Below are 15400 nucleotides of genomic sequence, written 5' to 3'. Positions count from 1 at the left end.
ATACTTTGTCTCATGTCATTGACCAAAATTTACAATGCAGCAGCTCCCCTCCCACTTCCTCCCCATAGTTACCTCCTCCCAGTGTCCATCCCATAAAGAAATGAGGAAGCTTTTTATATTCTGATTTGGAAGACTCTCCAAGATAGTCAGTGAACAAAGCAAGGTGATGAACAGTGTGTCTAGTATAAGCGCTTCACTGCTAACCGAACCCTGAACCCACCAGCCCCTCCCCTGGCAGTCTTGATTTCAGCCTTGAAAATCCTGTGGGGCAGTTCTAGTCTGTCCTACGGGTCACTATGCATCAGAATCAACACAGCAGCAATGGTGTTAGTTTTGGGTTTAGAAAAAGAATATCTCTACCAATACGCACAGCAACTACTAATACCGATTATCTCTGGAGAGAGGAATTATAGCTAGGGGGAGAAATGGAAGGAAGACAAAACAGTGGTAGCCATGAAAACACCCCAGAAGCTGTAATCCATTTAAAATGTTAAATGAGTCAACAGTGAAATGAACACACAGACACAACTCAGGCTGCACTAGAAGTGAAGTATTAGAACGAGGGAGGTCGTAACCTGCTGTATTTCCCTTGCACTAACCAAGCCTCAGGCACAGCAAGCAAGGACTGTGAGGATGGCGTGGGACCGGGCAGTGTTTCATCCTGTTGCTATGAGTTGGAGCCGACTCGACGGCACCTAACAACAACAACAAAGCTTGGTGATTGGCATTCAGTTCTGGGAATCAAACATCAATTTAGAGAAAAGACAACTAGAGCAGGGATATTTAAAATGTGATTTGCATACTGGTGCCCCTCCTATAATTCCTTCAAGTCCCAACAAAATATTCAGAAAATAAGGATAAGACTTTAGTAATTTCTATAGTGATTTGACATCAATGTAACACTCAAGCTCATGATCGGACAAGCTATGAATCCATCAAAGTTTTGTTGAACTCACATGGTAAGTGGCATGTGGCTTGACTTGAAGTACAAATCAAAACACACTAAAACACATGATATCTTACGGTTAGTGGGCCAACTATCATCCAAAAGTAAAATATGTATAAAATCTAGAATTCATTTCTTCCATCAAAAGATCCTTTAAATTTAATTATATTTTTACAGGGCACTCTGGTGGCATAGTGCCTAAGGCATTTGACTGCTAACCAGAAGGCTGACAGTTCAAACCCACCAGCCACTCCTCAGAAGAAAGATTGGACCATCTACTTCTGTAGAGATACCACCTCAGAAACCCCAGGAAGGGTCGCTATGAGTAGGGACAAATTGATAGACTCTCCACTGATGTAGGATCAAAGATGAATTTTGAAAACACAACATTTGTTTCATTTTAGATAAAAGTTACAAATAAGTATCTTGAGCTTACTGCAATTGCATTAAAAATCTCTTTTCTAGTCTCAACAAACCCCTATAATTTAGGTTCTCTGCTATAAGTGTTTTAAAAGCAAAACATATTTTTTATTGTGTACAGTTTAATATACACTGTTCCCTGCAAGCACTACTGTCACCCATCCAACCAAGCTGAGTTCACAAGCAAGACGCAAGCTCACCGTCATAACAAAATGTTAAATATTGGTGCAAGCAGTGCTTGTTCAACGTGTGCATTTAGGGTTTAATGCAGGAAAATTTTACTCATAACTTTTTGTTCAGATACGATTGCAGAGCAACAAAATACTATGACTGTAACAGTGATTCTCCATATCAATCTTTTCTATAACATGCTGTCAAAGAGAATGCACACATGGTGTATGATTCTTTGTTCCCCATTTTCATTCTGATTATATCTATTGAAACTTAGTATTAGGTATTTGGCATCAAATATCTGAAAGTTCAGGTTTGTCCTTCATATGTGTTTTGTAACAAGTGTGTTCTATTCATTCATTTTTACTGTATTTTGTAAAATATTGGTCAGCAATGGATTAGACATCAAGAAAAAGTTATCCTTCCCCACAGATAACTTGAAAAACAATGTCTTATATCCATTTAGAGTTGAGAGATGAGAATGATGCAAGTCTTGAAAACATATCGAAGGAAGAAATGCTGGAAGAATTGGAACGTTTGTCCCGTGTTGGTGTTGTTGTTATGTGCCATCAAGTCAGCCTTGACTCATAGCGACCCCTCCTTGGGTTTCCGAGGCAGTATCACTACAGAAGTAGATTGCCCAACCTTCCTTCTGAGGAGTGGCTGGTGGGTTTGAACTACTAGCCTTCTGGTTAGCAGTCAAGTGCCTTAGGCACTATGCTACCAGAGCTCCCGTTTGTCCTGTAGATGCCTTCAAATAATTGAATGGCTGTCATGAGGAACACTGGGCTTTTTCTGCTCACACCCATGGTCTAACGGAGTGGAAGTTTCAGGGCAGCATTTTACTTTCAAATTAGGAAGACCTCCCCCAAACCTGAGCTTTCTCACTGGAATCATCAACCTTAATGAATTATTAAAATTCACATTTGGGTTGAAAGTCTTAGTTATCGATGGACTCAATAGAATTCAATAGTGGATTCAGACCAATGTATTCTTGGGCTTCCCGCAGTACTCACACACCCTCCCTTGTGCTGTCACACTGAGTCAGGAGGACCGTGCACAGTTCCCACCCAGGATTTTAAGAGGAAACTGGCAAAATGGAACGGGCTCAGAATCACATGTTCAGATCAGATCCACGATAAAAAATTATTTATATAATCATAGTTTCAAAATGCTGTTTAGGTTGATTTCCAGTTTTCAGAATTAATCTAAAGACAAAGCATAAAAGTCTTACTTATAGTTTTAGAACTTTGTGACAGTTATAACGTAAATATAATAATATAATAAAAACTGGAAAGTAGAGAAGGGAATAAAATTTTTCATGTTTCATAGTATAAAGTACAAAAATACTATCTAAAATTGATGAGTCAGGAATAGAAATATATTACTTTAAAATCTTAATTGTAATTATAAGAAGAACTGAAAAACAGAAATGGTTAAAATAGTTTATTTTGTAAGAATGAGACAAGGGGTGAAGCATGGGAAAAGAACCAAAAAACCCACTGTCACTGGGTCGATTCCAACTCGTAGTGATCCTACAGGACAGAGTAGAACTTTCTCAGAGAGTTTCTTAGGCTATACTCTTAATGGAAGCGACTGCCCCATCTGTCTCTGGTAGAGCAGGTGGTGGATTTGAACTGCCAACTTTTCAGTTACCAGCCAAGCCCTTCAACCACCGCATACCACCAGGGCTCCTCATGGGAGGAGAGAGGGTTTTAAATTTTTATTTTAGAGACTTCTAGACAGTTTGAATTTTTTGTAATATGAACAGATGTTATTTCAGTATTTATTTTAATTCCTCATCCAGGGATTAGAACTCCCACAACCTCACAGACAGTAAAAAGAAAGGTTAAAATAAGGAAAGTTTGGGAGATTGGGGCTGTTTAGCCAGAAGAAAACACTTAGAAAGCCAGAGAAGATGGCTTCCAAGGCTTGAAAGGTAGTATCATGGACAGAATTGTGTCCTCTGAAAATATGCATTGGGATCCTAACTTTTGTACCTGTGATGTAATCCTGTTTAGAGTCCCTGAGTGATGCAAACTGTTAAGCTCTAGAGTCGTAGAACTTAGGTTAGAGTAATAGGTTTGTGGTTCTATGGCAAGGTTGGTGGTTCAAATCCACACAGAAGTCCTTTTGAGGAAAGCCTTGGTAATCTACTCCCAAAAGATAACAGCCATTGAAATCCTTGGGGAGTGCATCTCTAGTCTGACTAATGTGAGGTCATCAGGAGTTGGGACGGACTTTACAGCAACTCCTTTGGGGTTTTTTTGTTTGTTTGTTTGTTTTTGAGGGGGGCGGGGTTGTTACATTAATGAGGCCATATCAGTGTAGAGTATTGTCTTGGTTCTCTAGTATGGCTATAACAGGAACACCACAAGTGGATGGCTTAACATGCAGGAAGTTATCCTCTTACAGTTTAAGAGGCCAGATGTCCAAACTCAGAGTGCTGGCTCTAGAGGCTGGGTAAAAGCCCCTCAGCCTTGGATTTGCCCAGGGGAGCTGGAGGCATTCTTAACTCAGGCAGCTGCTGGCTGCTGAAGCTGACAAACCCAAGGCCTGCAGGTGAAAGGGCACAATCCCAAGACCAGCAGGCAACATGGCAGGTTCAAGTCCATGAGCAATGCCAAGGTCAGCAAGCAGCACAGCAGGCTGCTGGTTCAAGTGCAGGAACTGGGTATGAAGACTCGGCCAATGGCAGGAGCCAAATGCGTCAAAAGCTAGAGACTTTCCTCGAAGCTTCTCCTTATATACTGGAAGCAGGCCACACCCCAAAGGCAACTACTTAGCTGTTCACAACAGATTCCACCATGGAGGTGATTACAATCTTATTATGGGGAATAACTACATCTAGTTGCAAAGCCAGTCAAAACCACTGCCCAGCCAAATTGAAATACAACCTTAACTACTGCAGGTGTGCTCTAAACCTAATCACTTCTGAGTTATAAAAAGAGCAGATTAGATGCGGAAGCCAGCACAACCCAGGGAAGATGGATGCCATGTGAGGACAGACAAGAACCAAGGAAGTTCCGGAGCATCCAGAGCACTGACAAGGAAGAACTCATGCCAAGCCGTACGAAGATCTCCCAGGAGCAGAAGCTCAGAAGAGATCAGGACCTTCCCACAGAGCCCACAGAGACAGAAAGCCTTCCCCTAGACCCAGTACCCTGAGTTTGTGGGGTTCTAGCCTCCTAAACTATGAGAGAATAAATTTCTCTTCCCCATGTGTGCTTCTCTCACTTATTTAATGTCTTTTATATCTCAAAAGAGGTTGAGTTAAGACAGCTCTACACTAATCATGCCTCATTCACATAACAAAGACAACCCATTCCAAATGGGGTTAAAACACAAGCATAGAGGTTAGGATTTGCAACACATATTTTGGGATGGGGAGAGACACACAAACAATTCAATCCATAACATACATAAAATCACTTGGATTTTTATTTGTGAAATTTTCATAGAATAAGTTCAATAAAAACCAAAAACCAAACTCATTACCATTGAGTCGATTCAATTCATTGCAACCCCTCCTTGGGTTTCTGAGGCTATATCCATACAGAAGTAGATTGTCCAATCTCCCTTCCAAGGAGTGGCTGGTGGTTTTGAACCACCAGCTTTCTGGTTAGCAATCAAATGCCTTAGGCTCTAGGCCACCAGAGCGCCTATATTAAATAAAATCATTTAAAAAATCAGAAAAGCTGAGTTGGCAGAAACAGCTTGCGGCCTTCTGCAGTGCTCTGGCCTTCACCAATAAAGTAAGTTTCCTACCTCAAAAACAGAGCTTTAGAAAGCATTATGAAGACTCCTCCTGTGGTCACTAATGGGTCAGTGAAGCCACTTGACAGGACTTTTCAGTAGTAAATCCTTGGAGTCATAATCCCATGAATGAGCACTTTATTAAAGACCTCAAGTTTTTTATGACCCCTTTTTCTTTTTTTTTTTGCAATTTTTATTAGTTTGGCATAAATTTCATCCCAAAGGGAATGTGTATGCAGTCTAAACTGTCATTAACAAGTGAAGACACTTACATAAGTAAAAGAATACCTTCTGGGTTTTATAATGTGCTATTACAACACATTTTCTTACTCATTTCCTGCTGGCAACAGCCTCCAGAAATACGCTTTTATAGAGAAATATGGGATTTGTCTTCATTTGCCAGCCTTGATAATTTAACAACTAGTATTCACACCTGGTTTTGAGATTGTCTTTTTTTTTTTTTTTGTATTTACACCTAAATGAAAAGTCACTCATTCACTGAGGAAATCTGCACAGCTATTGGTTGTTGTGGCTCCGCTGACCAACGAATAATTCCTGACATGACTTGTATGTAGCATGTAGCTGTGAACATCCATGTAAAGGGAACTAGTAATAAAGACACGATAATGTAACAGCCCAAGGCCAAGTCCCAGCTTTGCATTTAATAGTTGTGTGAACTTGAGCAAAATGCACAATCTCTCTGAGCATTGAGCACAATGGCTGCGCTAACAGTAAGTGCTCAGTAAATGCTGACGACTGTCGTATTATTGCCGATAGCATAATATGTAAAAAACAAAAATCTGAGGGTCTCAAACTTACAGGTAAAATATTAATGGTATAATTTTGAAATACGTTTATGGATATTGTAAGACAAAGCAAATGAGTAAATATATCATTATTATAAGGATACAAACAACACTAATGTAAAACAAGATATCTAGAAAAATCCTAAAATGTCACTTTCAATTTAAAATACCAATTGAATTTATGATTAAAAATCTATTTCTAGCTCTGTCAATGAAAGGATGAGAGAAATGGCATCCCCATTGCAATGAGCACACCCAAGACCTAAATCTTGGTTTCTAAATACCATTCCCCAGGAAGAGGAGCCAAAGCTACTTAGAAAATTGGCTGATTTCAGTTCTGTGGCATGAAAGTGGCAAGTGAGCCTGAGATGTCTTCTGCCACAAACCAAAGAAGTATTGAAAGACTAATGGAATCATGTTACAAGGTCAGAGGCCAACTTGAAAGGCTTGTACTGGCTAAATATGGTGGGTTTTGAGCATCAAAAAAGAGTAACTGATTGTAACCAAGTAAATAAATAAATAAATAAAAAGGAAGAGAAAATAAAAACTTTTCTTTACAGAAGAATTCCAGATAATAAGGGGAAAAAATGATTTAAAAAAATTAGAATATTACCAATTTGCTACCCCTGATGTAAAAGTTATGGAGCCTCAGTGGTGCAGTGGTTAAGTGCTCAGCTGCTGACTGATGCAATAGTTAATCCCGGCAAGCTTTGATTGATGCTAACATTCCCAGGTAAAAAGTTAGTGGAGAAAGGAATCACCTCTATCATGATTCTATAGAGACCTTACTTAACTGCAGAGAAAGAACGTGCATTAACTAAAGAGACTGGCAGTCAAACTCAGTATCACCTCCAAGAGACAAGAAATCAAATGATGATTTCCCTTGGGCAAATCTGCTAGGAAAGACCTCTTTAAAGTCCTAAAAAGGAAGCAAAAAATGTCACTTTGTTGATTATTTCTGGGAAGTACTTAATAACAATGATTGTTACAGTATCTGATCATTTATTATCAAAAGGAGTTAAAAATTCCCACAGAAAAGGTAACTTTTACATAGACCTTTACTCTCATACTTTAAAGAAGTTAAGGAGTCTCCTAAACAGGACTGAGTTCTTTTACCCACCTTGGCAAATCCCTTATCACACACACCAGGTATGTACACGGGAGCTCTGGTAGCATAGTGCCTAAGGCATTTGACTGCTAACCAGAAGGCTGGTGGTTCAAACCCACCAGGAATCAGATCAACCCACTCCTCGGAAGGAAGGTTGGGCAATCTACTTCCATAGTGATACCGCCTCGGAAACCCAAGGAGGGGTCGCTATGAGTCGGGTCCAACTCAATGGCCCATAACAACAACAACAACAAAGGTATGTACACACAAGTTGGAAGACTTCCTCCTTAAAAAGCTCCAGGCCGCTGATCATGTGGATGAGGCAAAGTGGTAGGTGCGAAATGATGCCCTGTGCTCTCTGGGTGCCTCTCTCTGCCACCAAAGACCAAAGGACAACTTAGACAAATTGTTTGTTGGAGTACATTGTATCATTACAAACTCAAAATTTATGGAATGTACTGTTTGAATAACTGAGCTACTTTATTAAATTTTTCAGTTATATAGTGTTCACTTCTGTAAAGAATATACAGTCTAAATGTGCCAGGTCTGTCGCTATTTACACTATTTAATACTTGGAATGAGCCCTGGTGGTGCAGCGGTTAAGCTCTCAGCAGCTAATGAAAGGTCAGTGGTTTGAACACACCGGTGGGTCTGCAGTAGAAAAGACATGGCAATCTGCTTCCATAAAGCTTTCAGCCTAGGAAACCCCACGAGATAGTTCTACTCTGCCATATAGCATCACTAAGTGTCAGAATCGACTCAACACTACACAACAATACCTAGAAACCACTACTTACTATTAGTAGTATCACCAATGTCATCAAATTACAACCCTCAGGTTCATTTATACGAAGATTCTCAATTATAACAGTAGCTCCATTCCCTGAGTGGCTTTCATAGGTCAGGCACTGGGTTATGAAAATAATACACTGATTCATTTCATTCTTACCATAATTCTGCAAAGTTGGCACAGAGAAGCCATTGAGGCTTACACAGGTTAAGTAATTTTCTAAAGACGACTCAGATTTAAGTATACATCTGTCTGACACTAGATTTGCTCTCTCCATAAAGCTAAAATGTGTCAGGAGAAGAAAAAAAAACTGTGAGAAGAATTTTGTGATGTAGGGAATTAGAAGGAACATATGAATTTTTATAAATATTGTTCATCACTGTCATGCTTCAACCTCCCATATGACTTCAGATTGGCAGTGATGTCATGGTAGACATGGAAGACCCAAAGGAGGTTCTCTAAAAGATGAAGACTTTTACACCCAGTTCCACACCCTCCACCATCTGTGCGACAGCATTGGGCCTTCACCACTTAGAGAGTTCAGTCATTACCTGAACTTAGACTCTTAGACTCCATCTCCTTTAGATAGATAGATGGATGAACAGATGAATATATGGATGGAGAGATAGATAGGCAGGCAGGCAGGCAGACAGACAGATAGCTGCTATCAAGTTGATTCAACTCATGGAAAAGTTATGCACAAAAGTTGGAAACAAAGAAGAATAACAGGTAGCTGGAAAATGTGGCCTTGGTGATGGAAATGACACCAGAGATCACATGATAGAATTTTGCAAGACCAATGACTTATTCTGGAGCTCTGGTAGCATAATGCCTAAGGCATGTGACAGCTAACCAGAAGACTGGTGGTTCAAACCCACCAGCCACTTCTCAGAAGGACGGTTGAGCAATCTACTCCCATAGTGATACTGCCTAAGAAACCCAAGGAGGAGTCTCTATGAGTCGGGTCCAACTCGACGGCACATAACAACAACAACAATGACTTATTCATTGCAAATACCTTTTGTCTTTGGTTTTGATCAGTTTGATGATGATATGTCTTGGTGATTTTCTTTTGAGGTCTATCCTGTTTGGGGTTCATTGGACTTCCTGAATGGATATATTCTCATCTTTCATCATATCAGGAAAGTTCTCTTCCAACAGATCTTGAACAATTTTCTCTGTGGTTTTGTTTTTCTCTTCCTGTTCTGGAATTCCCATTACATATAGGTTACTTCTTTTGATGGTATCCAACATGAACCTTAGGCATTCTTAATTTTGTTTTGATCTTTTTTTTTGATTGATCCCTTTCCAAAGAAGTATTAAGGTATTTGCCTTCAATCTCATTAATTCTGTCTTGCATTGATTCAAATTCTACTCCTTTGCCCTTTCAATGTGTTATCTATTTCTGAAAATTTAGTATTAGTCTTCTAGATTTCTACCTGTAGATTTTGTATCATTTCTAATTTTTCATTTATTTTATCATTTTGTTCTTGTATTTTTTTCTGAAATTGTTCTAGGGTTTTGTCCATTTTCCTTAATTTTGTCAGTGTTTTCCCTCATCTGTTTCTCAATCTTTTGAAGATACCTAAATATAATTCTTTTGAATTCCTTATCAGGGAGTTCCAATGCTGCTTCTTCCTCAGGGATGTGTTCTGGGTCTGTATCCTGCTCCCTTTTTCTACCACTTTATCTTACTTCTTTGTGTGGACTGCGATGGTCTGTTGACTCCAAGACATTGTGATGTTGTTGTATTTAGATCTCTGTTAACTGTTTGTGAAGAGCAGTTAAGCGTGAGGCTCCTTTTGATGGTCATTTATCATTAGCCATTTGATGGAGAGGGAAGTGGTGGCTCTCACACAGTAACTGGAGCAGCAGGAGATGTGGGTGTGATTGTGTCGTATGGGCACAGCTGCTGTCTCCCACTCAGTTAGACAAAAACAACTATTGAAAAAACATCAAAAAAGTAAAAGCAAGTGGACAAAAACACACTGCATAAACATACAGGAACAATCACCAAAAATAGAAAAAACCCACAATATCTGGAGAGGGGGCAATAAGAGAAAGAGGCAGAGTAAGAGAATAATGGAAAAAAATGGGGAAAATGCAAAAAGAAAAACAAGGAATGGGGAGAACCACAAGAACAACAACAAAAAAAAGGGAACCAAGAACAGAGAAGAGAGAAAAAGCTGAAAACTAGAACCTGAGAAGAGAGGAAGAAAGAATAATAATAAAAAGGACATGAAAAATAGAAGAAGAATAATTATAAAACAGACAAAAACAAACAAACTGAAAAAAAAAAAAAAGGAAAGAAATCTGGGCAGAACAGGGCAGGGCACCCAGGATCCGTTGGAGCACACAGACTGGGATGGAATTCCTACCAGCCCAGAAGGTGGGTGGTAGTGAGGGATGACTGCACCTCTGTTCACTAAGAAGATGTGGGGTTATAAGAGTAACAAGGGGAATATCGCACCTTTCCAGTCGTTCGTGTCCAGAATGTCCTTGTGGTCCCCGGCAAGTAGAGCCTATTCTTAGGTTCCTGGGATCTGAGAGAAGGCTGTTGCTTTAAATATCCAAAATGATCAAACCATTTATAAACATTCAAAATGGCTGCACCCTCCATACAGCCAAAATGCCACAGCTCAACCCATCTCCCTCTTTGCTGCTTCCCCTTTTATTCACCAGCCACCATAGCAGTCCTTTGTGCAGTCCCTGGCTAGCAGGGGTGATTTTTAGGTTAATTCTTAGGTCCTAACACCACTTGGTAATATCCAAGCTGTCCATGCTGTCAGTATCGCTGACAGACCGCAGCTCTGTATGTATCATTTTTGGTATTTTCATGAAGGTTCTTCTACTAGTTGGAGTTTAGTCCACTTCTGTATCCTCCCTTTCAAAGCTCAGGGATCCAGGATTATCTTCTGTATCTGTGTAAATGGGTTCCCCTTTTATTTACTGAAGAGAGTCTGTGTAGTTTGTGTGTCTATTCCACCGTCTCGCCGGAACTCCACTCACAAATACCTTTTTTCAACAACATAAACAGTGGCTATACACATGGACCTCATCAAATGGAATACACAGGAATCAGATCAACTACATCTGTGGAAAGAGGCAATGGAAAAGCTGACTATCTTCAGGCAAAACAAGGTCAGGAGCTGACCATCAATTGTTCATTTGCAAGTTCAAGTTAAAACTGAAGACAACTGAAACAAGTCCATAACAGCTGAAATATGACCTTGATTGTATCCCATCTGAATTTAGAGACCATCTGAAGAAGAGATTTGACAAAGTGAACACCAATGACCAAAAACCAGATAAATTGTGGGATGGCATCAAGAATATCATCCATGAAGAAATCAAAGGTCATTAAAAGGACAGGAAAGGAAGAAAAGACCAAAATTGTTGTCAGAAGAGGCTCTGAAACTTGCTTTTGAATGGAGAGTAGCTAAAGCATATGGAAGAAATAACAAGATAAAAGGGCTGAACAGAAGATTTCAAAGAGCAGCTCAAGAAGACAAAGTCAATTATTAGAATGAAATGTGCAAAGATCTGGAGTTAGAAAACCGAAAAGGAAGAAAACGTTTGGCATTGCTCAAGGTGAAAGAACTGAAGAAAAAATTCAAGCCTTAAGTTACAATATTGAAAGATTCTATGGACAAAATATTGAATGATGCAGGAAGCATCAAAAGAAGATGGAAGGAAAATATAGGGTCACTGTACAAAAAAGAATTGGTCAATGTTCATCTATTTCAAGAGGTGGCATATGATCAAGAACCAATGGTATTGGGAAAAAAAAAAAAAGACTCTGGGAATTGATGGACTTCCCATTGAAATGTTTCAACAGATGCTGTTCTGGAGGCACTTACTCATCAATTCCAAGAAATTTGGAAGACAACTACCTGGCCAAGTGACTGGAAGAGATCCATATTTGTACCCATTCCAAAGAAAGGTGACAAGAGAATGTGGAAATTATCTAACAATATAGTTAATATCACATGCAACTAAAAGTTTACTGAAGATAATTTTTAAATGGTTGCAGCAATATATTGACAGAGAACTGCCAGAAATGCAAGCTGGATTCAGAAAAGGATGTAGAATGAGGAATATCATTGCTGATGTCAGATGGATCTTGGCTGAAAGCAAAGAATAGAGAAAGATGTTTCTTTGTGTTTTATTGACTATGCAAAAGCATTTGACTGTGTGGATCATAACAAATTATGGATAACACTGAGAAAAATGGGAATTCCAGAACACTTTGTTGTGCTCATGAGGAACTGTACAAAGACCAGGAGGTTGTCATTCAGACAGAACAAGGGGATACCAAATGGTTTAAAATCAGAAAGTATGTGTGTCAGGGTTGTATCCCTTCACCATAATTATTTAATCTGTATATGAGCAAATAATCTGAGAAGCTGGACTATATGAAGAAGAACGTGGCATCAGGATTGGAGGAAGACTCATTAACAACCTGCAATATGAAGATGATACAACCTTCCTTGCTGAAAGTGAAGATGACTTGAAGCACTGACTGATGAAGATTAAAGACTATAGTCTGCAGTATGGATTACACCTGAATACAATGAAAACAAAACTCCTCACAACTGGACTACAGCAGCATCATGATAAATGAAGAAAAGATTGAAGCTGTCAAAGATTTCTGATCACTTGGATCTAAAATCAACACCAATGGAAGCAATAGTCAAGAAACTAGATGTCATGTAGCACTGGATAAATCAGCTGCAAAAGACCTCTTTAAAGTGCCAAAGAGCAAAGATGTCTCTTTGAAGACTAAGTACAGCTAACCCAAACCATCGTATTTTCAATCACCTCATATGCATGTGAGAGCTGGACAATGAATAAGGAAGATCAAAGAAGAGTTGATGCTTTTTAGTTGTAGTGTTAGCAAAGAATACTGAAAGTACCATGGTCTGCCAGAAGAACTAACAAATCTGCCCTGGAAGAAGTGCAGCCTGAACGCTCCTTGGAAGCAAGAATGGCCAGACTTCATCTCATCTACTTTGAAAGATGGGGCAATCTACTTCCATAGTGATACTGCCTTGGAAACCCAAGGAGGGGTTGCTGTGAGTCAGGTCCGACTCAACGGCACATAATAACAACAACTTTGGTCATGTTGTCAGAAGGGACCATTCCCTGGATACAGATATCATGCTTGGTGAAGTGGAGGATTAGCAAAAAAGGGATGAGATGGATTGACACAGTGGCTGCAATGATGGGCTTAGGTGTAGCCAGGATTGTGAGGATGGTGCATGACCAGGCAGTGTTTCATTCTGTTATACATGGGGTCGCTACAAGTTGGAGCTGATTTGATGGCACCTAACAACAACAACATAGGGTTTACAAATATATAATATTAATTTTAATGTTCAAGTGGGTTCTAGCAATTTGAAAACATCAAGAAATCGATTGTCAAAATAAAATCCATAATTAAAAATCACTTCCTTTTGGCAATGTCCCTCAAAATTACAAGACCCATACCCTTTGAAACAGCAAGTCTCCATCTAGGATCTTGTTTTACTGATATATACTGACACATGAGAAAGATACAAGATTATTCACAGATGCCTTGTTTATAATAGTGTGTAGAGTATGTTATCATTCGTGTTAAAAATGATCGAAAGGCGTATGTACCATGTTTTTTGCAAATAACGTGCCCACGTAAATAATGTAGACATACATATAATGTGCATAGGAAACTAATGCATTAGAGGGTTGTACAGTTTGCAAATGACATATAACATGTGTGTCATTTGTGTCAAAATGTGGCTCATGCATATTAATCCCGACTCACGGTGACCTCACGTGTGTCAGAGCAGCACTGTGCTCCACAGGGTTTTCAATTGCTGATTTTTGAGAAGACCACTAGGCCTTTCTTCTGAGGTGTGTCTAGATGGACTCGAACTGCCAACCTTTCAGTTATCAGCAAGTGTGTGAACCATGTGTACCATCCAGGGACTCCTATATGTATATGCATGTGCAGAATTGTTCTCTAAAGGTAAACAGGTAGTCCCTGGGTTATGAACATCTGATTTACTGACAACTCCTCTACTGAAAAACCAAACTCACTGCCATCTAGTTGATTCCATTACATAGCAACCCCCTTTGGGTTTCTCGGGTGGTAAATTTTTATGGAAGTAGACTGCCCAGCCTTCCATCCACAGAGTGGCCTGTGGGTTTGAATCACCAACCTTCTGGTTAACAGTCAAATGCCTTAGGCCCTATGCCACCAGAGCCTCTACTTGACCTTTAATGTTATATAAATTTGGTGGCATAGGGCCTAAGGCATTTGGCTGCTAACCAGAAGGCTGGTGGTTCAAACCCACCAGCCACCCCTCAGAAGGAAGGTTGGTCAATCTACTTCCATAGCAATACTGCCTCGGAAACCCAAGGAGGGGTCGCTATGAGTCAGATCCAACTCAACAGCAGTGAGGTTGGTTTTTGTTTTTTTGAGAAGACTGAACCAACCCCTGGCCACAAATTATTCATCACAATCTCCTTCACTTGCTTCACAGGCAGCTTTTAAATCTTTACAAAGACTTCGAGTATTTTCTTGTACCAAAATAAGGCTAAGAACCCTATGTACTTGTTCCGACCAACCTACAAATTCTCAAAGACACAGTTAGGACCGGATCTCAGTGGTAACCTGGGGACTGCCTGTAAAAGCAACTGTTAAACAAAGGTTGGCTCTGAGGAGAGCAAAGGACTGGTTGGGAGAGTGGGATTGGACGAAGATTTTTAATTGTATACCTCTGGGCGCATGTGGGATCTCGTACCTTGTGAATGGAATACCTGTTTATTCAAAAATTTAAATTGTAGAAAACATCCTCGTAATTTGACTAAAGTAAGGCATATTCTCTACGAGTTCTTTAATTTTAACTATTTTGTATTTCCTTTTATTCTAATTAGCCAAAAAAAAATTACCAAATAGCCTATTGAGGTCACAGAATGGCAGGCCATCCCCAGAGCGTGCCTTTAGAAACTGTGGCCGATTGTCCTCGTGTGCTTGTCTTACATCCGTTTATCAATTTCTGCTTCATAAATGTGACCACAGATGCCCACGCACACTTCACATACATATGTACCTGGCTCCGCTTGTCTTTCTCGTCAAGACAGGAGGCACTTTTTTCCTGCTGCCTGTTTACTTCTTCAGCCAGCCTCACAATGGTCTCTCTGCTAGCCTTTGCCTCCATCTCATGGACATTTATGGTCTCTTCAAGAGTAACAATTCGTCCTTTTGCAGATGCATTTTCCTTGCACAGCTCTCGAAGCTGCAGAGAAAGCAATTATAGCTATCCTATAAAAATGAATTTCAGGCCCTTTTCTCTAAGAAAATGTCTATCTATACCCCGATGACTATATTATCATATTAAAACAATAAAAATACTACCCCT

The 15400-nt window shown here is 39.7% G+C and overlaps 1 protein-coding gene across 1 annotated transcript in view; it reads right to left on the bottom strand.

Annotated features, from left to right (window-relative positions):
* The window catches only part of CCDC170 (coiled-coil domain containing 170), a 153997-nt gene that overhangs the window by 62129 nt on the left and 76468 nt on the right, over nucleotides 1-15400 (bottom strand). The window contains exon 5 of the mRNA XM_007943229.1: nucleotides 15092-15277. Coding sequence (XP_007941420.1) covers nucleotides 15092-15277 — 186 coding nt within the window. The remainder of the gene's footprint in view (nucleotides 1-15091; nucleotides 15278-15400) is intronic.

This window comes from Orycteropus afer, unplaced genomic scaffold, assembly GCF_000298275.1.
Source record: "Orycteropus afer afer isolate SDZICR_OR568_19922 unplaced genomic scaffold, OryAfe1.0 scaffold00101, whole genome shotgun sequence".
Lineage (NCBI taxonomy): Eukaryota > Metazoa > Chordata > Mammalia > Tubulidentata > Orycteropodidae > Orycteropus > Orycteropus afer.
The sequence above is the reverse complement of the archived record's forward strand: the minus strand, read 5'-3'. Positions and strand labels throughout refer to the sequence as shown.